Source organism: Polypterus senegalus, chromosome 2 (genome assembly GCF_016835505.1).
Source record: "Polypterus senegalus isolate Bchr_013 chromosome 2, ASM1683550v1, whole genome shotgun sequence".
Taxonomy (NCBI): domain Eukaryota; kingdom Metazoa; phylum Chordata; class Cladistia; order Polypteriformes; family Polypteridae; genus Polypterus; species Polypterus senegalus.
The window spans coordinates 56,765,102-56,788,700 of record NC_053155.1 but is presented as its reverse complement, the minus strand read 5'-3'; the positions used below and the strand labels follow the sequence as shown (position 1 = coordinate 56,788,700).

Here is a 23,599-nt window from a genome sequence, read left to right as displayed (position 1 = left end):
AACGAGTTATATCACAGCATTTGTGCAGCCTTGGATAGATATAAACAACTATGCATTATTTAATTTTTCAAGCTTATTTATCAAAATGAAGAGTCAAATATCTGTGCAAAAAATCAATTTGTTTTGTTTGGTTTGTTTTCAAAACAGGCGTCAGAAAAAGACTGCTTCCCATCGAACAGTGCGTCTGCAAGACCTTAAGGGTACTAGCAAAATTGTAAAACCAGTCCTGTGCATGGTACACCCTACTGAAGAGGTGAGACTGTTCTGTGAAACATGTGACCAGCCTGTCTGTAGAGACTGTGTGGTTGCAGGCCATCGTGAACATTCCTGTGAATATGCGGCTGACATCATACACAAGCATGGAGACTATGTCAGAGAGCTTGTCAAGTGTGTTCAACCACATATCAGCGTGTTGGAGGGAGCACTTGGTGACATTGAGCAGATGCACAGCACAATTGAGGCGAGGGCAAATGCCCTCTCCATTGACATCCAGACATTTACAGACGGCTACATAAAGTCAATAGAAAAGCATCGCAATGACCTCCTGAAGCAGTTGCATGACCTCCAATTCCAAAAGAGCAACCAACTTCATCTACAGAGAATTCAACTTGAGCATATTCTTTCAGATGTTAGGACAGGAGTGGATTTTACAGAACGCCTACTTGCAAATGGCTCTGATTTGGAGATTCTCATGATCAAAAGCGTACCAATTGGTCGGCTTCAGAGGCTACTTGAAGTCAAGTATAACCCCATTCCAGTGGTGGATGACACTATAAGGTTTCTTCCTCAAGAAAGAGCAGAGGACAGAGATGGCTACCGAATGTACGGAGTGATTCAGTCCAAGGAAGTAGATCCTTTTAAATGTGTCATCCGCGGAGAAGGTAAAATTATTCTACATTATTCTTCATGCTAAGGAAGCTGGGTTTTTTTTTTGCATACTGTATATTTACAGTATATTTTTAATTATAGCTCTAAGTAGTCTGAGCTAGAATCTTGGACACTAATTTTGTAAAGGTCACAGGCATTCCTCTATGGTATTTCTGTTTGAATGAACCATTCAGTTAAGTGATTTCTTTAAGAAAAGGTATTTTAATAAAAGTGTGTAAATGCCAGATAATTTTGATATATTAAAGGTAATGGTATGATCTTGTCCATATGACCTTTCCAGCGTTTTTGAGAACTACCTCATAAGCAGCTAAAATTGAAACCGTAAGCAGTAGTGATTCAAAGTAAATTGTGCAGAGGGATATTAATTTGGCCTTTATAAAGAAAACCATTTTTTAGGGGAATTTGTAGATGCTTCAGGGCCATTCGAGAGGTAAAATCCCTCCAACATGTCCTGGGTCTGCCTCTGGGTCTTCTCCGAGTGTGCCATGTCTGGTATACTTCCTGAGGGAGGTACGTAGAATGTGTCCTAACTACATGCCCAAACCCCAGTCACTTGGCTCCTCTCAAAATGGAGATGCAGTGATTCTATGCTGAGAGCCTCCCATATTTCAGAGTTCCTTATTCTAGCCCAGAGAGAGAGTACAGAAACCCTGCACAGGAAGCTGCAGTGGTTGTACTTGAGATTTAATTTTTTTCAGTCACTACCCGCTTATGACCATAGAGGGGATGGAAATGTAAACTGCATAAATGAAAACTTTATATGAGGATTTGGCGGCTTCTTCAGCACCAAAGTCCATTATAATGTATGCAAAAGTGCTGTTATCAAACTAATTTGTTGGACAGTCTCAGAATCACTTCTTTCATTTTTGTAAACAAGACTCATAGTTGCTTGACCTCCTCCACTTGGTTCATCTGCTTACCACTTACCTAAAGAGAAAAGGCTACTATTTTTAGGAGGGAACATTTACCTTGGGTTTGGAAGGATAATTTTTTGGTGTGTCTTTAAGAGCCATGGCTTTTTTAAAATTCTATAAATGAACTGCATTAATGTGCAACAATAAAGTTTCATGTTCACATGGGCTAATATTATGTAGATCAAAAGTGCATGTTAAAGATGCACTTCCTATGATGGCTAGGGAAAGGAAATGGTTTAGTTCTGGGTTTTCCAAAAGGTTGTTTACCTTTTAATTCATTGTGATATAAATTTGCCTCTGGAAGGCAACTTTTTTGTAACACACATTGCAGTTTAGAGATTCTTTTTTGAATTTGGCTTGACAGTCCTGCTGTTCTAAAATTGATTTTGGCTTGTTTATCCTGGAGACTTCCATTTTGTTTGGTTCAGTTTATTGAGTGCAGGCTTTATACCATTCAAGCCAGTGGAGAAATTATTCATATAGTACATAAAGTGCCAGTAACTGATTTAGCCAATATTTTAAAGTGGTCATTCATTTTTGAATTTTGTAGTGAACATGCCCTTATTTCACTTGAGACGAACCTTGTATCCTTTATATTTCATTAATATATGCAGTATTTACTTATTATGCTGAACTTTTATCTAAGTTATTTACAAGTCACTCTTTTACAATTGTTTCCATTTATCTGTAGCTGAAAAAGTGTGTTGCACAAGGATCCGGTGAAGTAAATTGATTGAGCATTGTGATAAACTGTTATACTGATTAAGCCGCTATAAAATTCATTTTAACAAGTGAAACAATGTGAAAATAAAATTATTTTATATTACTATTAATAAACCATTCTGGTAAAAGTGAGAGTTTATGTAACTTAACATAAATACATTATTTGGTGATAATTATATATAACTGAGTAGTCTTTGGTTTATTCTCTGTTTACTTTATATAAGTTAATTTGGTTATTCTTAATATGGATTTTGCTCTAACTACAGCATCCAGACAAGTATGGAGGACTCCAGATTAATGCCAATAGTCGTATCAAATAGTTGTTTGCAATGACAGGTAAAAAGAATTATGGTACTTTGGGTTACACTGTGGCAGGTGCAATGAATTATCTAGGATCATACAAGGCACAGGTAGTAGAAAATAGGACCACACTAAATAAATCTCTTTTTAGTCTGAGATCCTTGAACAGTCATCAAGTTTAAGTCAAAGTTTTTCATGTGTAATTGGGTATATAGAACTAGATTCTTGTATCTCGTCAGAACAGTGGCAATTATGCTATACCAACAAAACGTACATAGAAAAAATATAAATGGAGTGCAGCATACAATATACACACATACATACAGTATATACAGTATATACAGTATGCAGACCTATCTATACAGTATATAACAAATACATGCAACTGTGTACATATTTTTTCTATGAAGGTTTTGTTGGTATAGCATTATTGTCACTGTTGTTGTTACAATATTTCTTATAGTTGACTGTTCAGTAACCTGTGGATATAAGCTATCCTTGGTGTAAGCTGTACTGGTGATGGTGCTAGTGCCATTGCAGGATTAATGATGAAGGAATCAATCAGCCCTAGATCAAAATTGGCTGGTTTTTGCTTGTTTTTGTGAAATTGGCAATTGAGTTGTAATTGGCAGATCTGACTGCTGGTTTTGTGATGTTGAATATGTTAAGCGGAGGGCATGCACAGTACTGGCAGGCAAGGTTGCCAGAAGTACACTTGTTTCTCTAAATTTGTCTATTTTTGAAAGCATTGTTTGGGGAAAATATTTATTTTGAAGTGTGCAATATTTTAGGCATATTTTTAAAGGGCACCCATTCCGCCAAAACCCCTAAAAGGGCAAACACACCCCTCTTGGTTATCTATATCCGTACCCCTGAAATTCATAGGGGTGTACCACAGTATCATTAGACAAGTTTTTAGCTGTCACTGGGCTGGAAGTTTTTTTATTAAGACTTGGCAACCCTGCCAACAGAGCTCAACAAGTGGAAACTGCTGGATAAAATAACTGCAGTGTGGAAGTATTTCAGAGTGTCTCAAAGTAACAGGATTGCTGTCTGTAAAATTAGTAATGAAAAAAGTTGTGTTGGATTTAAAGTAAAGACATTTGGCATGACGAATTTGTTAGACATTTGCTAGAGGGTACATTACTTGGCAGATCATGCCAGCTTTCAACAATATAGTGAAAGTAATAAAACCACTAAGAAAACAAATCTGTCTCAGCCATCAGTAATAGCAATGTTTGAAAAGAAGCAGAAATACGACCGGAAAAATTAAAAATCATAGTTTATTTCTAATAAAATAATTGAGTGTATCATTTTAGGTAAATAAGCATTTTCTCACGATGCCTGCCTGCTGTACCAACCTCATTTAGAAAATAAGCCGACAAATATTTAAAAAGTGGGCTGGAAAATAACAACCTTTTATCCTGCCCCCATCAACCCCCACTAAAATAATTTGTGTTTCACCGTGGTTTCAGACCGGGTGATGCAGGACACATTTACAAACAGCCACACACTCACTCTCACCGGGCCAATTTGAAGTGGTCTGTCTGTCTTAACCTACAGTAAACTTTGAGTATATAAGTGAAATTAATGTTAAGGATATGCAAAGAAACCTGTAGCTACTTTAGGAATACCCATGCAGGCATTGCCTACAGTGGGGTTTAAATCCATATCTCAGTAGAATTGAGACAGTTTTTACTTGAAGAAATAAAAGAGTAAATATGCATTGTGACTGACTTGTTTGTCACAGATTGTGTGCTGTGATGGTATTATGCTTCTGTTTCAAAAGACATGAAAAACAAGTTGAATAAGTTAGTGAGAGAATTTTTCCCTTTTATCTTCAGCTTTTCGGATGGCTCTTTGTAACTGCTATTGGAATATAGGAATATGCCTTTAAGAGCATTGCGCATTATGTGAAGCAGGCAAACTTCATACAACTTCTGGTAGTTAAGTGTTAAATTTGCTCTGTATAATGCTATTTGCAAGCAGCATCAAAACTGAATGAATGGCAGAATCCAAAATTGTGTATGCCAATTTAATCAATCAGTCAATCAGTCAACCAAAATCCTTATTGTCATTGTAGCAATGAAATTTTTAGCTGCAATTTTCCAGTGCAGAAAAAAATAAAAACAAAACACAATTACTCAAGTTACAACTAAAATGAGGGAATAAAATAAGTATCCAAATTTGTCCATAACAGCAGAACAATGTTTTCCACTCATACATAAATACATACATACATTATATTGCACTTGTCCCTTATCTAATGTTAACTTAGAATGAAGGTGCACTCAGTCAGATTGACTACTTAGCAGCATTCAGCATGGAGATGGTTAAAGGATAGAAACTGTTTCTCAGTCTATTTGTCTTAGTCTTTATGGATATGAAACATTTGCCAGAAGGCAGGCGTTCAAACAATGCATGTCCTGGGTGTGATGGGTCCTGAAGAATTTTCTTGACGTTCCTGAGACAACAGGAATTATGTAGTTCTAGTGAGGGGAAAGGACAGCCGACTATCCGCTGGGCGACTTTAATGACCCTGTGGAGCTCGCTCTTCTGTGCTACTGTGCAGCTGGAGAACCACGCACAGAGACAGTAGACCAGGATGCTCTCTACTGTGCAGCGGTAATAGGACACCAGCAGTTTCTCAGGGATGTTGTTCTTTCTGAGCACCCTCAGGAAGCAGAGTCTCTTTTGGGCCTTCTTCACCACCTCAGCGGTGTGTGTTCTCCAGGTCAAGTCCTCCCTAATGGTGACTCCCAAGAAGTGGAAGTCCGAGACCCTCTCCACACAGTCCCCGTTGATGATGAGTGGCTGGATGTTGTCTGCCTTCTACCTGAAGTCCACGATGAGCTCCTTGGTCTTGGCTGTATTTAGGAGTAAGTTGTTATTCCTACACCATGTTGTCAGCCGCTCCACTTCATTGCTGTAGGTGAACTCATCCCCCCCAGAGATGAGCCCTATTACCGTGGTATCATCAGCAACTTAACAATGGTGTTACTGTAGTGGGCAGGAATGCAGTCCTGAGTGTAGAGGGTATAGAGTAGGTACTTCTTCAGATATAAATGAGTTAAAAGAAGATGCATTCTTTATAAAACTGTATACAGAGTTGTGACTTAATTATTTAGTATACTTTTGTAAATGTATTATGTGGTATTTTTAATGTGCAAATAATCTTGTGTGTTTTATAAATTATACTTTTAAATGTCTTCAACTCCCTGGGCTTTAACGTGTACAAAAAAAAAAAATTAACAGAATTAGAATGTTTCAGGCTCTGCTTGAATTGTTCATGTAACACATTTGAATGGGTATGGCTTAAAATCAGAAATTTGAATCACTCTGGCTCACTTCCCATTAAAAAAAGCTAATGATTAGAAATCGGCCTCACAAATCTTGTTATGCAGGACGGCTGAGGTCTTCAATAATATGGTAGTGCAGCACCAGAGACATGATACATAATGTTTTTCACTGAAAGAAGCTTTAACTGAGTAAGCTGCTGCTGTTTCAGGTAAGTGGGACTTTGGATATATATATATTTATATATATATATATATATATATATATATATATATATATATATATATATATATATATATATATATATTTTTTTTTTTTATTTTAGTTTATTTTTGCTTGTTTATATTGGAGATATATATTTTATTCTTCATAGAGAAAATGTGTACAATGGTTTGTGCTGCTGCCTGACAGGTCTGAAGACATTTGTTCTATTTCCATCCCAGTCGCTTTTTGTTTGAAATATGCTGGTTTTCTTTTGCCTAAGTGTTTTGGTTTGTTAGTAATGTTTGTGTTAGATTAACTAGTGACTCTAAATTGGCATGGCTAAGTATAACGGAGAATTGGTGACACTGCTATGAACTAGTGGCCAATCTGAGATTGACTCTTTCCCAGCTTTAAACTGAAAAACTGCATGCGTTCTTATGTGAGTGGATGTTTCTTGCGGGGAGGGCTTCTGTTTTCTCCAATCTGAGTTCACCTCTGTTATAGCGCGTCTTTATTTGAAAACAGCAGTGTCGGATCGGGGCGAGCGTGAACGCGAACTGAGAGAATAAAACTGAATAAAAATTGTATTTATTTATTGTTACAGACGTAAATCAAATGAATGTTTTTATTGCATAATATTAACAATAATAGCAGCTCTCTACTCAAAACGGTAAACTTGAGAAGCTGCCAGCATCGAACCCAGAGGCTTTTGATTGGGAGTCAGCAGTTCTTAGCATTGCACCACGCAAGCTGTCGCATCAACCGCCTACTAAAAGTGCAATTGTTTTTATACTTGTACCTTTTGTGAAAGTGTTTATTTCATATTTGTATTTCAGGCTTCACACATTATACATTTCATGTTTACATTTTTTCAATTATTACTAAAACATGAAAACGTTTCTGTGTTAACTACGTTTTACATAGATTGTTGTTGACATAGAACACACATGAAATCCAAATGATGATGTACTTTTTTACCCTATAAAGCTCTAGCACTTCACTCGAAGATAAATGCTGAGCACTGAGAAACTTCTTTGCCAAATGAACTGCAGAGGTGGGCGGGGGGATGGGATACCAGGCTGCTTGCTGTTAATCGACACATTTACAGGACAAAAGACGCTGACGGAGAGGTGAGAATGGATTTAAGGTGGGCCGGATTTACGAGCTTTCTCGTAGGCTCTGGTAATTCTAGTGTTAAAGTTGGTTTTAAAGCATTGCAATAAAAGGAAAACCAGAATTTTGGCAGTTATTTTACATTTTCTGTTTTTTATACCTTTTTGTATTTCTTCAAATTATTTTAACTTATTTTTTCTGCTAATGTCGGATTTTTTTGTCTGTCTAATCCTTCCACACACACAAAACCAGCAACAGAAGTGCTTATTGAAAAGTATCACTTGAGCTGACTGTCAGATCTGTTTCTATTGCTTAGGTCTTGGTTAGAAAAATGTGGCTAAAATTTTAAAATGTGGACAGATCTATTAACTCTAGATGTCCCGTTGCTTTTGCAAGACTTTTTGCAAGTCTTTTGATAAGATGACTGTTATTATCACACATACAAGAATCGGCCTGTCAGCAGATTTTCTAGACGTCTCCCAGCTAGCATGATAGTCTATTAAACACTTTGTTTAAAAAGATTTGGAGCTGTTTCTGTTAGTTTGCAAATCAGTCAGTAAGTGTTGTGTCATTTGTTCTGCAAGAATACTACGTAAGTGAATTAGTTCAGCATTGTAATTTTGAAAAGTAAAGACAAAATATTAATTAAATCATGGCTGATTGTCTGTCTCTCAGGTCTCAAATTCACAAAGAAATATGCCTTGTTATTTTAAAGGCAGTAACTTATTATTTGTGCAGTGAGCTTTGCTCTTTGCCTGACTGACATGTTTCATATGCGCTGAAGCAGTTACAGTTAGCTGATCTCTAGTCTAATGCATGCAGGCTAATGTGTGCTTGGAGGTGCTTTGCATACCAGAAAGTCTTACTTTGTTATATCTTTTCCCAGATATTTTTGTAGGTGCTTAGATAATTATATTAAGTGCATTTTATGCATTGTGCACATCCTATATTATATGATGACCTTAAGTGGAGGGAAAAAAAATGTATAAATTATTCATTGGTAAAGTGAGGTTTCAAGTGGAGTACCCTGAAGTCGCTGAGAAAGATCATTTGTATCCAAGCAGAGAGAGCATTTCAAAGAGTCAAACCTTTATTAACACAACTGTGTGAGAATTTTAACTGTGACCAACCAATCTTTGACAGCTTCAATGTTACTTTAAACGTGACATATTGTATTCTATACTAATATAGCTTTACTAATAAATCCTTAAAGAACAGATGGGTGTCATTTGTCAAGAAGAAAAATTGTATTTCAAAGGTTCATGAAAATTGGGTATTAATGGACCTTTTATTTTGCAACCTTTGAGCACATTAGATATATTACATTGTCGTAAGTTTTAGTAAAGGAGAGAATGTAATTGTCAGCAGTATGTATGTTAGCTTTGTATCATTCTGAAATATATGCTGAGCAGTCAATCTAATAAATTGTTAATAACTAAGAATTAAGTGATTACGAGGATTAATGTCAATAATAAGACAGAGAGCAATCTATCCCTGTTTTGACCCCCAACATATACATTTTGGGGTCATTGGTAGTCAAGAGTTTGTTTGCAATATGGGCAATAAACAGGACCAACACTGGAAGAAATGCTGGTCCATTGCGGTGCAGGCTCATAAACACACTTGTTGATTCAAGGTCAGTTTAGGTTCTCTTATACCTAACAGCAAGTATGACACCAGAGTCTGCACAAACTTGGAATTTTTACTTTTTAATATGTACTGTAAATCCTACCTCCTATTAATGAGAGGCAACTTGCATTTTAGTAGGACACTCTTTGTTTCAGGCAGATAACTCTCTGGAACGTCCAGTATGTTTATTACATGCAGTAGTTATTTTTAAAATTTCAAACATATAGGCTTAATGTTTCTCTGAATATAAAGGTCTGGTGTATTCAGCTTTGCTCTTTCAACGTGTGTGAAAAGTAAGCTATTCAAATCAAGTGAAAATAAATCTGTTTGTAGCTCATTGTTTATAGACACGTGGAAGACTTTATCAGATTGGATCAATGGGCAAGTTGCACCATGAAGAGCATCATATCTTGAGTGTATGACTGTTTGGGAAAAATTAGATGAACAGAAAATTAAAAGTTATGTTGTTGGAACCCCCTATTGTTAACACTCTTTTTCTGCACTTTGCTTTATGACAATATTATCTGCCTCAAACAGGTTATTGTTAGAATGAGGTTGAGGCTGACAATTTTCAGCAGCTGTGGATTTTCTTCTGTTAGCTTGCATTGCAGCATGTTTTTTAGAAAAACAATCATGTTAGCAGATAGGATTGTCCGTAATGGTTGTAGCAAAAATGTGTCTTTTTCCTACAAGTAAAAAAAAAAATTTTATAAAGAAGAGGCCTTCTTCTGATATAAAAGATGAGCATGTACTGGTGGAAAAAGTTTAGACTGTAGAGAAACAAAGATTCCAGCTTTACCAAAAAGTCTGACATCATGATGTGTATGATCTGTTTTTTTTTTTTTGGTTTTCTTTGTGCAAAATAGCCAATAAAGCAGTTCCACTCAAGTTTAAAATTAGAATTTCTTTCACAAATCATTTTAATATTTGATATTAAATTCAAAGTTTCAGCTCCCTCCACTCAACTTTGTGTTATTATAGCTAATATTGCTTTATTTGTTGAAGGAGAAAAGTGTATAGCGAGATGCTTATTCATGTTATTTTACAAGGGCTACAGCCAAACGTTATGCAGGGACACCACACGAGTTCACAGGTGGTACACTTTTTACCACATCCTCAATGAAATCCATGATCACTTCCTCACCTACCAGAGACCAGAGCAATCTGGCTTTATGCCTAGGAAGTCTACCACTGAACGCATCCTTGCATTGAGGGTTCTCATCGAGCACAAATGCAAATTTTGGCAGAGTTTCTTTGCAGTCTTTGCCTATTTTCGTAAAATCATTCAACTCAGTTGATTGAGCTACCCTGTGGAACATCCTGAGACTTTGCGGGGCCCCTCCCACTGAAGTTGCTGATGGCATGGCTGGCCTGTATTGTACACTGATACTGTGAGTGCTATGCAGAGTACAGGAGAACCTCTGTGTTTTTCCCAGTTGATTCTGTTGTTTGTCAGGGGTATGTTCTTGCTCTACCCTGTTCAGTGCTTGTAAGGACTGGGTGTTGGGCAGGGCCATCGGTTCCAGCAGCTGTGGGGCATTTGTTGGTGAAGAAAGATTCACTAATCTTGACTTTGAAGACGATGCTGTGATCTTTGCAGAGTCAAGGAAGATTCTAATCGGGTCTCTTGAGAGACTGAGTGAGGAAAATGAATGTCTGGACAGTGTCTTTGATAAAAAACAAGATCCAGACCTTTAATGACCTCTTGGGCCTAGCCATCAGTAGTGTGTCCGTTTGCAGAGAGAGTGTTGATCGTGTCAAGAGGTTTACTTACCATAACGGCGACATTCATGTCTCTGGTAACTCTTCCTGTGAAATAAGTAGACTGATTGAGAGAGCATAGCAGGTCATATAACAGAATGTCATGTAATCGAGCTAAGATGTTAGTATTTTTTTAAAGAAAATCTATCTCTTACTCTTGAAAGCTTAGTATGGATAGAATATTTATTTCAATTGCCAATATTTTAATTAGGCTTCAGCTTTTTTTTTTTAATGAAATTCCCATTTATTAAAACAGTTTGTTTCCAGTTTTAGCTAATTATTAAAACATTTACAAATAATGGATAATTTCAATAGATGTTATTTAAAAAAATGTTTAGTCTTCCAAAAGCAAAAATCTTTATTTTTAATCTACTAGGTCTTATTAAACACTGTTGTGTTATTATATATTTGTGGTTGAAAAATGTAGCATTGTTATCTTTCTAATAAAAGTACTCCTATTGGTACTGTGTATTGGTCTTTAGTGTTCATGATACGCTCTCTAATGTAGTGTTGTGTGATATACCAAGTGGTTGTAATGATATTAGGTCCCTATGGAATCTGTTTTATTTTTTCACAAATTCTGTTTCATTTTTTTTATTTTTGGTTTTCACCATTTTATTTTTTCTTGTTTTGGATTTTTGGGTGTTTACTTTTTTTTTTTTTTTTAAATTGTAAGAAAGTAGTAACCGCTTCAACAAAACAAACAATAATGAAATTGCACTTTACATTCTCTTTAATGAAACCACACACTAGCTGAACCTTATTTTTGTAGTTCCATTCGTCAGGTAGGAGCCAAGATCCTCCATGATGCGGTTTGCAGAGATTGTAGTAGGACAGCGAGTGTTCTCCAGAATTGTAAGAGCTGTTACTAGTTTGATGCATCCTTCTGAGATGAATGTTAACTTCACTGTTAGAAAAAAGAAAGAGAGACCGGCTTTTAAGGGTGCATTGCATCTGAGGAGAAGTCTGCTCTTCTACACAGGTTTGTAGGTGCCAAGTTTATAACGGAAAATTGCAGTTGGTCCACAACTATAACAATACCACACTAATGTTAATCCATCCTCTCCTCTGGATTGGGCCACAAGTTCTCATCAGCATCACATTCCTGATCCATCCTTGGTATTGCTCTGGTGAAATATCTTGTGACATTTGATCATGTGGCTGGTGGTCATAAACCTTCCACCTCCATGCAGAAAATAATTCCTCAGTTGGGTTTAGGAAGGGGGAGTGCGGTGGCAGAAAAAATGAGGACATCCTTGGGTGTGCTGCAAACTATTCTGTGACTGCAGTGGAGTGGTAGAATGCCATGTTATCCCACACGACAACAAATACCTATACTGACACATCTGTGCTTGCCCGCTCATCCTTTGGTACCAGTGTCCTGTAGAGTACCAGTGTACTCTAAATTGTATGGGCCAATGACTGGTTTGTGTGACAAAACACCATCATTGCATATTGTTCCACATATTGTGATGATTGGCTTCTCTCTGTCCTGGATCTTGCACAGTTGCTGTTTGACCTATAATATTCTGTCCTCGGTGCTGTTGTTTTGCCAGGTTAAACCCAGCTTTATCCACAAAGATGAACACATGGGCTGGTTGCATAGACTCCAACTCCATGACCCTCTAACAGGAAAACATACCATATTGTAAGAATTACACCACAGTAGCATACATTACTGCTTACATAGCTCTATATACCTTTGTATAGCCAGAACCACTAAAGAATTAAACACTACAGTTTTATATTAAATAGACCTCTTACCTGGACATATTGGTATCCGAGTTCCTTCACATGTACACTGTTCCTCTCAATTAGGACAGTGTATAAGTGCTTCATGGTTAGTTTATGCTTTTGTAGCAATCTGACAATTGTTGATGTGCTGACACTTGTCACGTTGTCAAACACTGTGTTGTCTGCCAAAACTCTGTCCCAAATTTCATGGAGTCATATGGCATTTATCAGCAGTGACCATGTCAACAATGGCAGTTTCTTGATCATCATTAAAAATTCTTCTGCCCCTTGTGCAAAGTAATCTTTATATCCTACTGTGAAGACAAAAATCAATAGTCAATGCATGTCAATCAACTGTATATAGCATATACTGTAATGAGCAGTTCTGACACTACAGACGACTGCATCCTACCTGCTGGCTTGGTGGAATATTCTTATGATTGATACAACTGTGGCTCGCTGCAGAGTTGGCTGCACTCATAACCCTGCCTCTCTGTAGGAGAGTCCATGATTGATAATACAGTATGCTCAATGACTGTAACCCTTATTTCATATGTGACCCCTGCCCTTACTCTTCCTCACCATTGTTGGCCTCTCCCAGTTCCTTTTCTTGCAACAATTGCTCTTCATTGTTGACCTACTTGGTCCATGTTTACAGCAAGAGACATTCCAAAGATAACCTCTTAAATATGGATGACAATGAGATCAGTTTACTGCAAAACACCTGGTTGGGTAGTGTAGATGATGGATGGGATAGTAGTATTTCAGCCAGCAATGACAAAAGGATCAGCATTAAAAAAAACACATAGATCTTTGTTTACTTACCTTAAGTCATTATACAAAGAGTTATGTCAATCTCTAAGAGTCCCAATCCAAAATCTCTTAGAATCTTGCATAAGTGAAGGACAGCTGGAAAAGGTTAATATCTTGCATGGCTGCAATTCATATTTCAGATGTAAAGTTTCATTTACAATGGTACCGTATTCTGGTGAGTGTTGAACCACTGCATTCTTGTTTAATTAATAGTAGGTAGTACTTGTAGTAGGTGCACAGTGCAAAACGTATAAGAGGAGTAAAAGCAGGATTTCATTTACACAGCTTACTATGAAGATACAGTTTCATTTCGTTCTGCTTAATCTTTCAAGTATTAGGATATGTACTGTAGATTCCTGACCCATTAACAAAATTGATACTTGGGTAGTTCCACTCTCTCAACTACAGTGAACCCTCGTTTATCACGGTTAATCCGTTCCAGACTCTACCGTGAGAAATGAATTTTCGCGAAGTAGGATTCTTTATTTATAAATCAAATATTTTCGCAGTTAGAGTATAGAAAACCTGTTTACGACCTTCTAAATACGTTTTTTAACATTATTAGAGCCCTCTAGACATGAAACAACACCCTTTAGTCACCATTACACTCGTATTACTCAATATATTAGACAAAATAAGAGAAAATAAGACATATTAGACGTTACAAATATCATATTACTAGGCGCACTCGCCTTTTAAGGCGACCGACTTTTATCTTCAATTATTGTGCGCTCCATGTGTACATCAGGCATGTAAGTGTAGAGAATGAGAACATCAAAGTGTCCATTCATAACATCTTTTTTTTTTATCCCCTCAAGTGCCTGTCCAAAGTCGTACAATGTCAGCCCGAATCTGTACCGCTAAAGCTAAGTTTCATGCACTAAATAAGCTATAGATGAGAATAAGCAAGCACCATCTCCCCTGATATTTACTACACGGTGAGGCATTTGTACTCCATCAACATTAATTATTTCCAGAGACATAATTTTTTCTATTTTTCCAGCGCATCGCGCACAAAAGCAAGGGAACGGTGAGAGCACCAGAACTCTGCTCACATCGCGCCGCCGTACCTCAAAGCCGCAAGTAGTAAGTCTGTAATAAGTGGAATACCACTACGCTTTGCACTCATGGGACGGAAGGACAATCCCGAACGCTTTTCTATAGTAGATTATTGTACTGTACATTTAATTGCACACAACCACTAACCTATGAAGGCACGACCTCAGTAGGAGAGTCTTCAGAGGTGGTGCAGTATCTTCAGCAGGTGCGTTGTTGTCTTCTTCCGCTTTGGGATTAATAAAGTATCTATCTATCTATCTATCTATCTATCTATCTATCTATCTATCTATCTAAAGAGTACTAGGAGTAGGCAGTCTGTGTCTGCGCGCGCTGAAGAACATCTTGATAGGCAGTTGCTGGCGCTGTCTTTTCACATGCGTGAGGAGGCTTTTGTAGGGTATTGCCATCTTTAATCATATACAAGAGTTTCACCTTCTTCTGGATAGTAAGCATCTTCCTCCGGCGCTTAGTTTTATTCTCAGAAGGCTTAGAAAAAGCAGCACGTTTAGGAGCCATCGTAGGGCTTAGATAAAAATTCTCAGAAAGCGCATGCATAGTGACGTAAGCGTGTATGAGAAAAAAATCGCGATAGAGTGAAGCCGCGAAAGTCGAAGCGTGATATAGCGAGAGATCACTGTACTTCACATCGTTACAGTTTTTTTTTTTTTGCATTCCAGAGACAAGAAGGCTTAAACTTAAGCATAAATTGTAAAATATTTATATGCTTTGAAATAAATTCTATGATAACCACTTCTAGGTTACATTTTTTACCTAAAATATATTTACATGATACGTTTGAAAAGCTGTGCAGTTCAGGAATTTCATTATCTGTGATATTCCTTATTTAAAGGCCGTGTAACACTGAAGAAAGGAATTTCTGGAGAAATTTGTATGTGTCTTTAAAACAACAACCTCAGTAAATCTGGAAAGGTCATGTTTATGTCTGTCATCACAGATGATTTCCTGTTTTTTCAACATTACCCTCTGACATATTATAAATCATCTATGTCAACCCAATAACTTTAGTTGCCTGTTTGGTAACCTGCTGTTTTAATTTTGATTTTTCAGACCACTAAACCAGGCAGTGAAGCTAAAAGTAATCACAAACTGGATCACACTGTAGTAAAAGGACAACATGAGGTCCTTGCTCACTTTGAATACTCTGAGTTTATATGGAGTATGTGATTTTTGTATTAATTTTCTAATTAAGTTTATTATCTAGGATAGTTTCTAAGCGTTTATATTCAATCACTATCGGGTGGTCCAGATCTAATTATGCAACTTTTAGTGCAATGCAGGAAAACAATACAAGACTTGTTCGAAATATCTTGTAATAAACGAAAATGAACTTGCATTGAATTAATTCACTGCTTTTCCATGTAATGTCCCACTTGTCCTCAATTCAGTTGGATACAGGCTCAGAGTAATAAACTTAATAAGTTATAGCATAATGAAAAGTGCATAATTAGATCTGGACCACCCTGTATTTCTACTTCCACCCTTCAAAACAATAATGGGATAACATGAAGATTTCTGCCTCTTAAAGTGAAATGTCATTTCTTTAGTCTTTTTGACTTAAAGTAATGGTTTTCATCCTCCCCAGATATGTGTCCTGTCAGCATGGTGTTAATCAGCTTATTTGATAATGGAATAGTGATCATTGTTCTGTCATGGGTCACTTGTGTACAGTGTAAACACTAATGGAGACAGTACACAGCCTTGAGGAGCACCTGTATTTGATAGAATTTCTTTTATAAAAATTTTCCTGCAATTTGACTGTCTGTGAAAGATATAAAACAATATGTTAACATTCATACAGTTCAATATCCCAATCAGTATGTGGAGACTGGATGGTATTGCCCGCTCTCAAGGCTCTGAAGAAAAAGTGCTGTGACATATGAACGAGGTTTATCGAGAAAAGAGTAGATTTAATGTGAGATAACCAGGATTTACTAATATATGTAGAAGTATTCTGAAAAGATATCAAAACTTTGGGAGGATGCTTGATTTAACATTATTAATTCTCTCAAATAGTTTAAGGTGGATAGATAATTATTTAATAATAATAATGGTGGTTGATTTTAGGAGACTTAGGCCCATCATGGACATCGTGATCATCAGAGGAGACTGTGTGCAGAGGGTACAGACCTATAAATACCTGGGAGTGCAGCTGGATGACAAATTGGACTGGACTGCCAATACTGATGCTCCGTGTAAGAAAGGTCAGAGCCGACTATACTTTCTTAGAAGGTTGGCGTCCTTCAATATCTGCAATAAGATGCTGCAGATGTTCTACCAGACGGTTGTGACAAGTGCCCTTTTCTATGCGATGGTATGCTGGGGAGGCAGCGTAAAGAAGCAGGATGTCTCACGCATGGAAAAACTTGTTAAGAAGGCAGGCTTTAATGTAGGAATAAAGCTGGACAGTTTAACATCTGTGGCAGAGCGACGGGCACTAAGCAAACTCCTGTCAATCATAAAGAATCCACTGCATCCACTTAACAGTGTCATCTCCAGGCAGAGGAGTAGCTTCAGTGACAGACTTTTGTCACTGTCTTGCTCCACTGACAGACTGAGGAGATCATTCCTCCCCCACACTATGCGACTGTTCAATTCCACCCAGGGGAGTAAATGCTAACATTATTCAAAGTTATTGTCTGTTTTTACATGTATTTTTATTACTCTTTAATATTGTTTTTTGTATCAGTTTACTGCTGCTGGATTATGTGAATTTCCCCTTGGGATTAATAAAGTATCTATCGATCGATCGATCAAAATAGTTGGAGAAACATTCTCAAATATAGCCTGAATTCCATAGGCATTCAGAATAATATGCTCTTTTTAAAGTTTTTCTTAAACCAAAAAATTCAATAGAATTGCTCTGACATGCCTAATACATTTAGAAATAATAAATATAGATCATTAATTTAAAATACAATGGGGAGTGAGAAATTCAGTAGATATGGCATTGGCAACCAAGAGCAGCCCTGTCTGGTTCTGCACTTTGAAGTGAAATATTCAGAGTTTATATTATTCACACAATTTGATGCTTCTAGGCATCATAATAATAAACAGTCTAATCCATGCTCATAAATTTAGTCCAAATACAAATTTATGTGCATTAGTACAGTAAATATTTTTATCCGACTCCTCCTTGTGCATTTTCTGCATCAAGAGATAGCATGATCTGCGAAAGCTCTGTGGCTACAGAAGAGTACTGTACAGTAATCCCTCCTCGATCGCGAGGGTTGCGTTCCAGACCCCCCCGCGATAGGTGAAAATCCGCAAAGTAGAAACCATAGGTTTGTATAATCTATACTAATAAAAGGCAAAGCCCTCACTCACTCACTGACTCACTCACTGACTCATCACTAATTCTCCAACTTCCCGTGTGGGTGGAAGGCTGAAATTTGGCAGGTTCATTCCTTACAGCTTCCTTACAAAAGTTGGGCAGGTTTTATATCGAAATTCTACGCGTAATGGTCATAACTGGAAGCAGTTTTTCTCCATTTACTGTAATGGAGATGAGCTTCAACGCCGTGGGGGCGGAGTTTTGTGTGACATCATCACGCCTCCCACGTAATCACGCAGCACATAGAAAATCAGGAAGACCTCAAAAAAGCGCTGAAGAAAACATATAATTGAGAAGGCAGCGAAACAATAAGAAGCGAGCGAGTGACATATACAACCATATTGATGAGTTCTGCTACTTCGGAAACAAAGCACGATGTAAACCTACACTTTAAATTAAGTTTATAGACAGGCTGCCGCTGGCGTTTGTAATTTAGTGCCTGCCCATATAAGGCCGTCCGTCAGCGGCAATCCAATAGCAAACTCCCACTAAATATTCACGGGTTAAGGACTGTGCTTATGCAGAGGAAGATGAGATGGTCAGCGTGGTGTTTGGCACAAACTCAGCGAAACTGCGAGAGAAAGTTTTAAGTGCCAGGACTAAGGTAACATTAAATAAAGCTATGGACATAGCACGAGATGGCACCAGCACAGCTGGGAACCTTCGATGCAAGTACACCGAGTGGCTCACGTGAACTGACGCAGTGCACAGATAAAAGCAACAGTTCCAAAGAGCTGAACAAAACCGAATTACACAATTGAAAAGGCAGCAAAAATATGAAGCGTCTGATAAGCATATTCATAAATGCAGCTACTGTGGAAACAAAGCACACGGTGGAAAAAGTCAATGTCCCGCTAAAGGAAGACAGTGTAAAAAAAACCCGTGCATGCAGTGTGTCAGGTCTCAGATAAAGAAGAAGACGAGCTGTTTATTGATGCAGTAAGAAACGAATCGATGAATGAAACCTGTCATCTTTACAGCGATTGACAAACACGGAATGTAACTTGAACACAACACATCCTACAAATACGAACCTGATTGAAAGAAATAATGATAATCAAATCCTTGATGACAGCAACACTCAGTAACACTCACAAAACAAATACTGTATATTGAAAGTCATGTTACGTTATTTTTAAAATGTTCCCTTTTCTTTTCTACCTTTTTAACACACTACTTCTCTGCTGCGATCGCGGGTATATATATATGTATATATATATATATCCCGCTCTACATACTCGAATAATGGATACTTTATTCGCCATCAATGATTGTTTTGGTAAAGCCATACTCAGTGTATTCATTAGATGAACGGTAAAAAAGTAAGAGCGAGGGGAGGATGACTCATTGAGGCATGCAGGCTGTAGTCTTGCGTCAACTCTATCTGAATTGCGCGATCACATTTGAAAAAATATATCTTTTCAAGTTCTATTTAGTCCATATGTGTCAAACTCAAGGGCGCGGGCCACATCCGCCCGGCGTGTAATTATATCCGCCCGCGAGATCATTTTATATACTGTATTATTGTTATTAAAGCCCGGTATATGAAGCGCTGGTAACACAATAAACTACAGATCCCATAATGCAGCGCTTCAGCTGCCTTGCCGAACACTTACCACGTTAATCAAGTCTACCTTATGATGCTGCAAGTTATTGCAAAGCTAGAGTTATTGCGCACTGAGTTTGCACGGCGCTTTGGTGACTTTGAAGAACAAAAAAAGTCCGTCTACATGCGGCTCGAACCTTGTGCATGTTTGGTAGCACATATCTGTGTGAGAAGCTCTTCTCAGTGATAAAGACTAACAAAACAGCACACAGGAGTCGCCTCACTGATGAGCACCTGCAATCCATCCTGAGAATCTCCACAACACAGAACCTCACACCAAACAGAAACGAACTTGTGGCCAAAAAGATGCCAGGCGTCCAGCTCTAAAATGACATATGAGCAAAGACAACTGAATGATTTGATTTGTTATTGCACGTAAGAGCGGAGTCAACGTTTTAACAAACAGCGTATTGCACTGATCTGAAATAGCTGTGTGTGTATATATGTAGATATGTATGTATATGTATATATATGCTTATATATGTGTGTGTGTATGTATGTATATATATATATATATATATATATATATATATATATATATATGTATTTCTGTGTATAGATGTGTGTGTATGTATGTATGTGTGTATATATATATGTGTGTGTATATATGTAGATATATATATGTATGTATATATGTGTATATGTATAGATATGTATATATATATATGTTTATGTGTGTGTGTAAATATATATATATATATATATATGACAACAACACTCAACACTCACAACAGTGACAAAACAATTACATTGACAATCAGGTTACGTTATTTTCAAAATGTTTCCTTTTCTTTTCATTGCTTCTTTAACACACTACTTCTCCTGCTGCCTGGTATTTTGTTATACTATATAAAAGAAAAAGGCAACTTTCCTTTCTTTACACCTTTTTTCCTTTTATCCCAAACCAAAGCCTTTCTCTCTTAACACTGCAGAGGACACAAAACTAATTTTCTTTAAATGCCGGTAAGGCACATTACCAGAGGCACAAATTTGAATGTTCACATAGAAAATGTAATTTCAATGTACCTGTACTTCTTAAAACGTTAATGTTTTACTGTTTAATAACTTATAGACTATAATTTATTATTTTTCCCTTGCACTCAGTGACCAAACCTATACACACACATATAGACACATACAAACATACACACAAGTATATGTATGTGTATATTTATACACACACACACACACATACAGTACATACATACATACATACATACATACATACACACATGTATATAATTTGTGTGTGTGTATGTATGTATGTCTATATATGATGTAGATAGGTATGTATGTGCGAGTGTGTGTATATGTAGATATGTATATAGATATGTAGATATGAAGATATATATATATATGTGTATATACATGTGTGTGTGTGTGTGTGTGTGTGTGTATATATATGACAGCAGCAATCCAAGCTGTGAGAAAACAGTAAAAAGGAGGCGTGTCAGACGTCGTGGTACATTTTCTGATGCAGCTACGAAAACAACTTTGTGACGCTGCGCCAAATACACAAAACAATTACTTTGACAATCATGTTACATTATTTTTAAAATGTTTCCTTTTCTTTCTCTTTCCTTCTTTAACACACTACTTCTCCGCTGCCAAGCGCGGGTATATATATATATATATATATATATAGATAGATAGATAGATAGATATGAGAACAACACTCATATCAATGACAAAACAATTACATTAACAACCATGTTACGTTAGTTTTAAAATTTTTCCTTTTCTTTTTCGACCTTCTTTAACACACTACTTCTCCGCTGCGAAGCGCGGGTATTCTGCTATATATATATATAGATAGATAGAGATATATATAGATAGATAGATAGAGATATAGATAGATAGATAGATAGAGGTATATATATATAGATAGATAGAGATATAGATAGATAGATATAGATAGATATGAGAACAACACTCATATCAATGACAAAACAATTACATTAACAATCATGTTACGTTATTTTTAAAATTTTTCCTTTTCTTTTTCGTACCTTCTTTAAAACACTACTTCTCCGCTGCGAAGCGCGGGTATTCTGCTAGTTATTTTTATATATTTTAAGCCCTTATAAACTCTCCCACACTGTTTATAAATATTCCCCGCAGAGTTATACAGCATAATCCCTTTGTATTCTCTTAGATATTAGGTAAGATTCATTGAAATTATGTATATAAACACACTGTTTATATACAGTAAAACCTAAATATTATTTTAAAGATATTGAGTGTATCCGATATCACATATGTTACAGCCATTACGATAGACAGATGACTTGTCCGATAACAATGAGTTTAATTTTACTGCACAACAAAGGAAAGCGTTACAGCTCTTCTAAAGGAGCCTCTTCAGGCGACTGTGTAGCACCGCCTTTGTTCTTCTTCCAGCAGTCTTCAATCCAAATCCCTAAAGCAGATTCCATCCAGACTACTGCCTTATTACATCCACTTACAACTCGTTTTGCACCCTGGTTAAAAGGACACTGCGGCCTTAGATCTTATATTCCTTTCCTACTTTTTAAATAAAAAGAATCGTAGCCTTCAACAAATCCAAAACGTTTACCTTTTCGGCAATCGTTAACATCTTCCGTTTGCTCTTGGGCACGGCCCCTGCAGCAGTAGCAGATCATTTTGGAGCCATAATGAAGGGCTTGACTATGCACAAAGATAAACACAAAAGAGCACATCTCTTTACACAGCGAAACACGTTGATGCTGAATGAGCGAGATGAGACTTCCTGGTTAACACTGCATTCAGCACGCAGGAACTTAACTGCGTGCTCTGATTGGTTAGCTTCTCAGTCATCCGCCAATAGCATCCCTTGTATGAAATCAACTGGGCAAACCAACTGAGGAAGCATGTACAGGAAGTAAAAAGACACATTGTCCGCAGAACCGCAAGCAGCGAAAAATCCGTTATATATTTAGTTATGCTTTCATATAAAATCCGCGATAGAGTGAAGCCGCGAAAGTCGAAGCGCGATATAGCGAGGGATTACTGTATATTACATTGAGCATTCATCAGAGCTTTAATTTCACTGTGGTATTTTGGAACTTGTGCCAATTATTTAAAAATCCTGCATGGTTTAACTTAACATAACGGGAAACTCCTATTGCTCTTTCATGGCCAAAAAATTTAATTACTTTGGAAATACAAATACATGATTTGTGTATGCTTTGAGAACATGAAGATGTAACCAAACAGTAGTGAGCTGCACCAGTGTCCAGTGTTTTATTGTACAAATATCTGTAGCCCAGTACTACAGCAGAAGTTCCAGATAACTGATGTTACAATTGGGCCTAACTTCTTAAAGAAGAACTTGTATATACTGTATATATGGGCTTTAGAAAGAGAGAGGGAGAGAGAGAGATGATCTTTAGGACAATATTAACTTTGACAATATTCATTTATTCATTCCCCCAGCTAAACTAAGATGGAATGAGGACCATCTAATATCTTGTTTGTTTTCCCTTTTGTTGCCAAAATTGCTTTTAAAGACAATTTTTGATTTTCTTTCTCAAGGTATTTGAACTGCTCTGCTAAAATCTTTGCAAAGTGATCTGGCATGCATGAGAATTCACTGGGGAAAAAAACAATATTTTATTTAAATTAAAGCGATAATACATCTGTCTGTCTCTCTGGTGTCCACAAGAGGTCAGGGCAGAAATGTACGATGAACAAAGGCAAGTAACCGATGTAAGATAGTAAACCATGCACCAAACATTCATGTGTCTGGGTATCACGCCATCCAAAATGGGGCTGGAATGTCCAATGTTGAAAAGCAATAAGAACCAGATAGAAAGAGGGATGTAAATGTTGGCATGTCTGGTGAGCAGAGGTTCATAAATGCAGAGCATGATTGAAACAGATAGACTTACCATTGTACCATTAAGGCCATTTGAATAAGAGGGCTTTTCGCTATGTTAGACACATTTCGTACTGATTTAACAGATGTATTTGTGTCTTGAGATTTAAAGTGCCATATCATCAGCATAAAAAGATATTTTCTGTTTAAGCCCTTTCCTTATGGGCACTTGAGCAAGGACCTGGGTATGATATTAGTCTGCATCCAGCCCTGCATGTAGGCCCGACAACCTGAAGGGAAAAACTTGGGTTGGTGGCAGTATTGGCACTCCAGCCACCATAAAAAAAACTCACACTGGTTCCATTCCTTCTGAACTAGTGTGGTGCAGA

General features: G+C 37.1%; 1 protein-coding gene across 3 annotated transcripts in view; it reads left to right on the top strand.

The window, feature by feature from the left end:
- Positions 1 to 23,599, top strand: part of trim45 (tripartite motif containing 45) — a 67,642-nt gene that overhangs the window by 16,938 nt on the left and 27,105 nt on the right. For all 3 annotated transcript variants that reach the window (XM_039743739.1, XM_039743740.1, XM_039743741.1), the window contains exon 2: positions 148 to 881. In XM_039743739.1, coding sequence (XP_039599673.1) covers positions 148 to 881 — 734 coding nt within the window. The remainder of the gene's footprint in view (positions 1 to 147; positions 882 to 23,599) is intronic.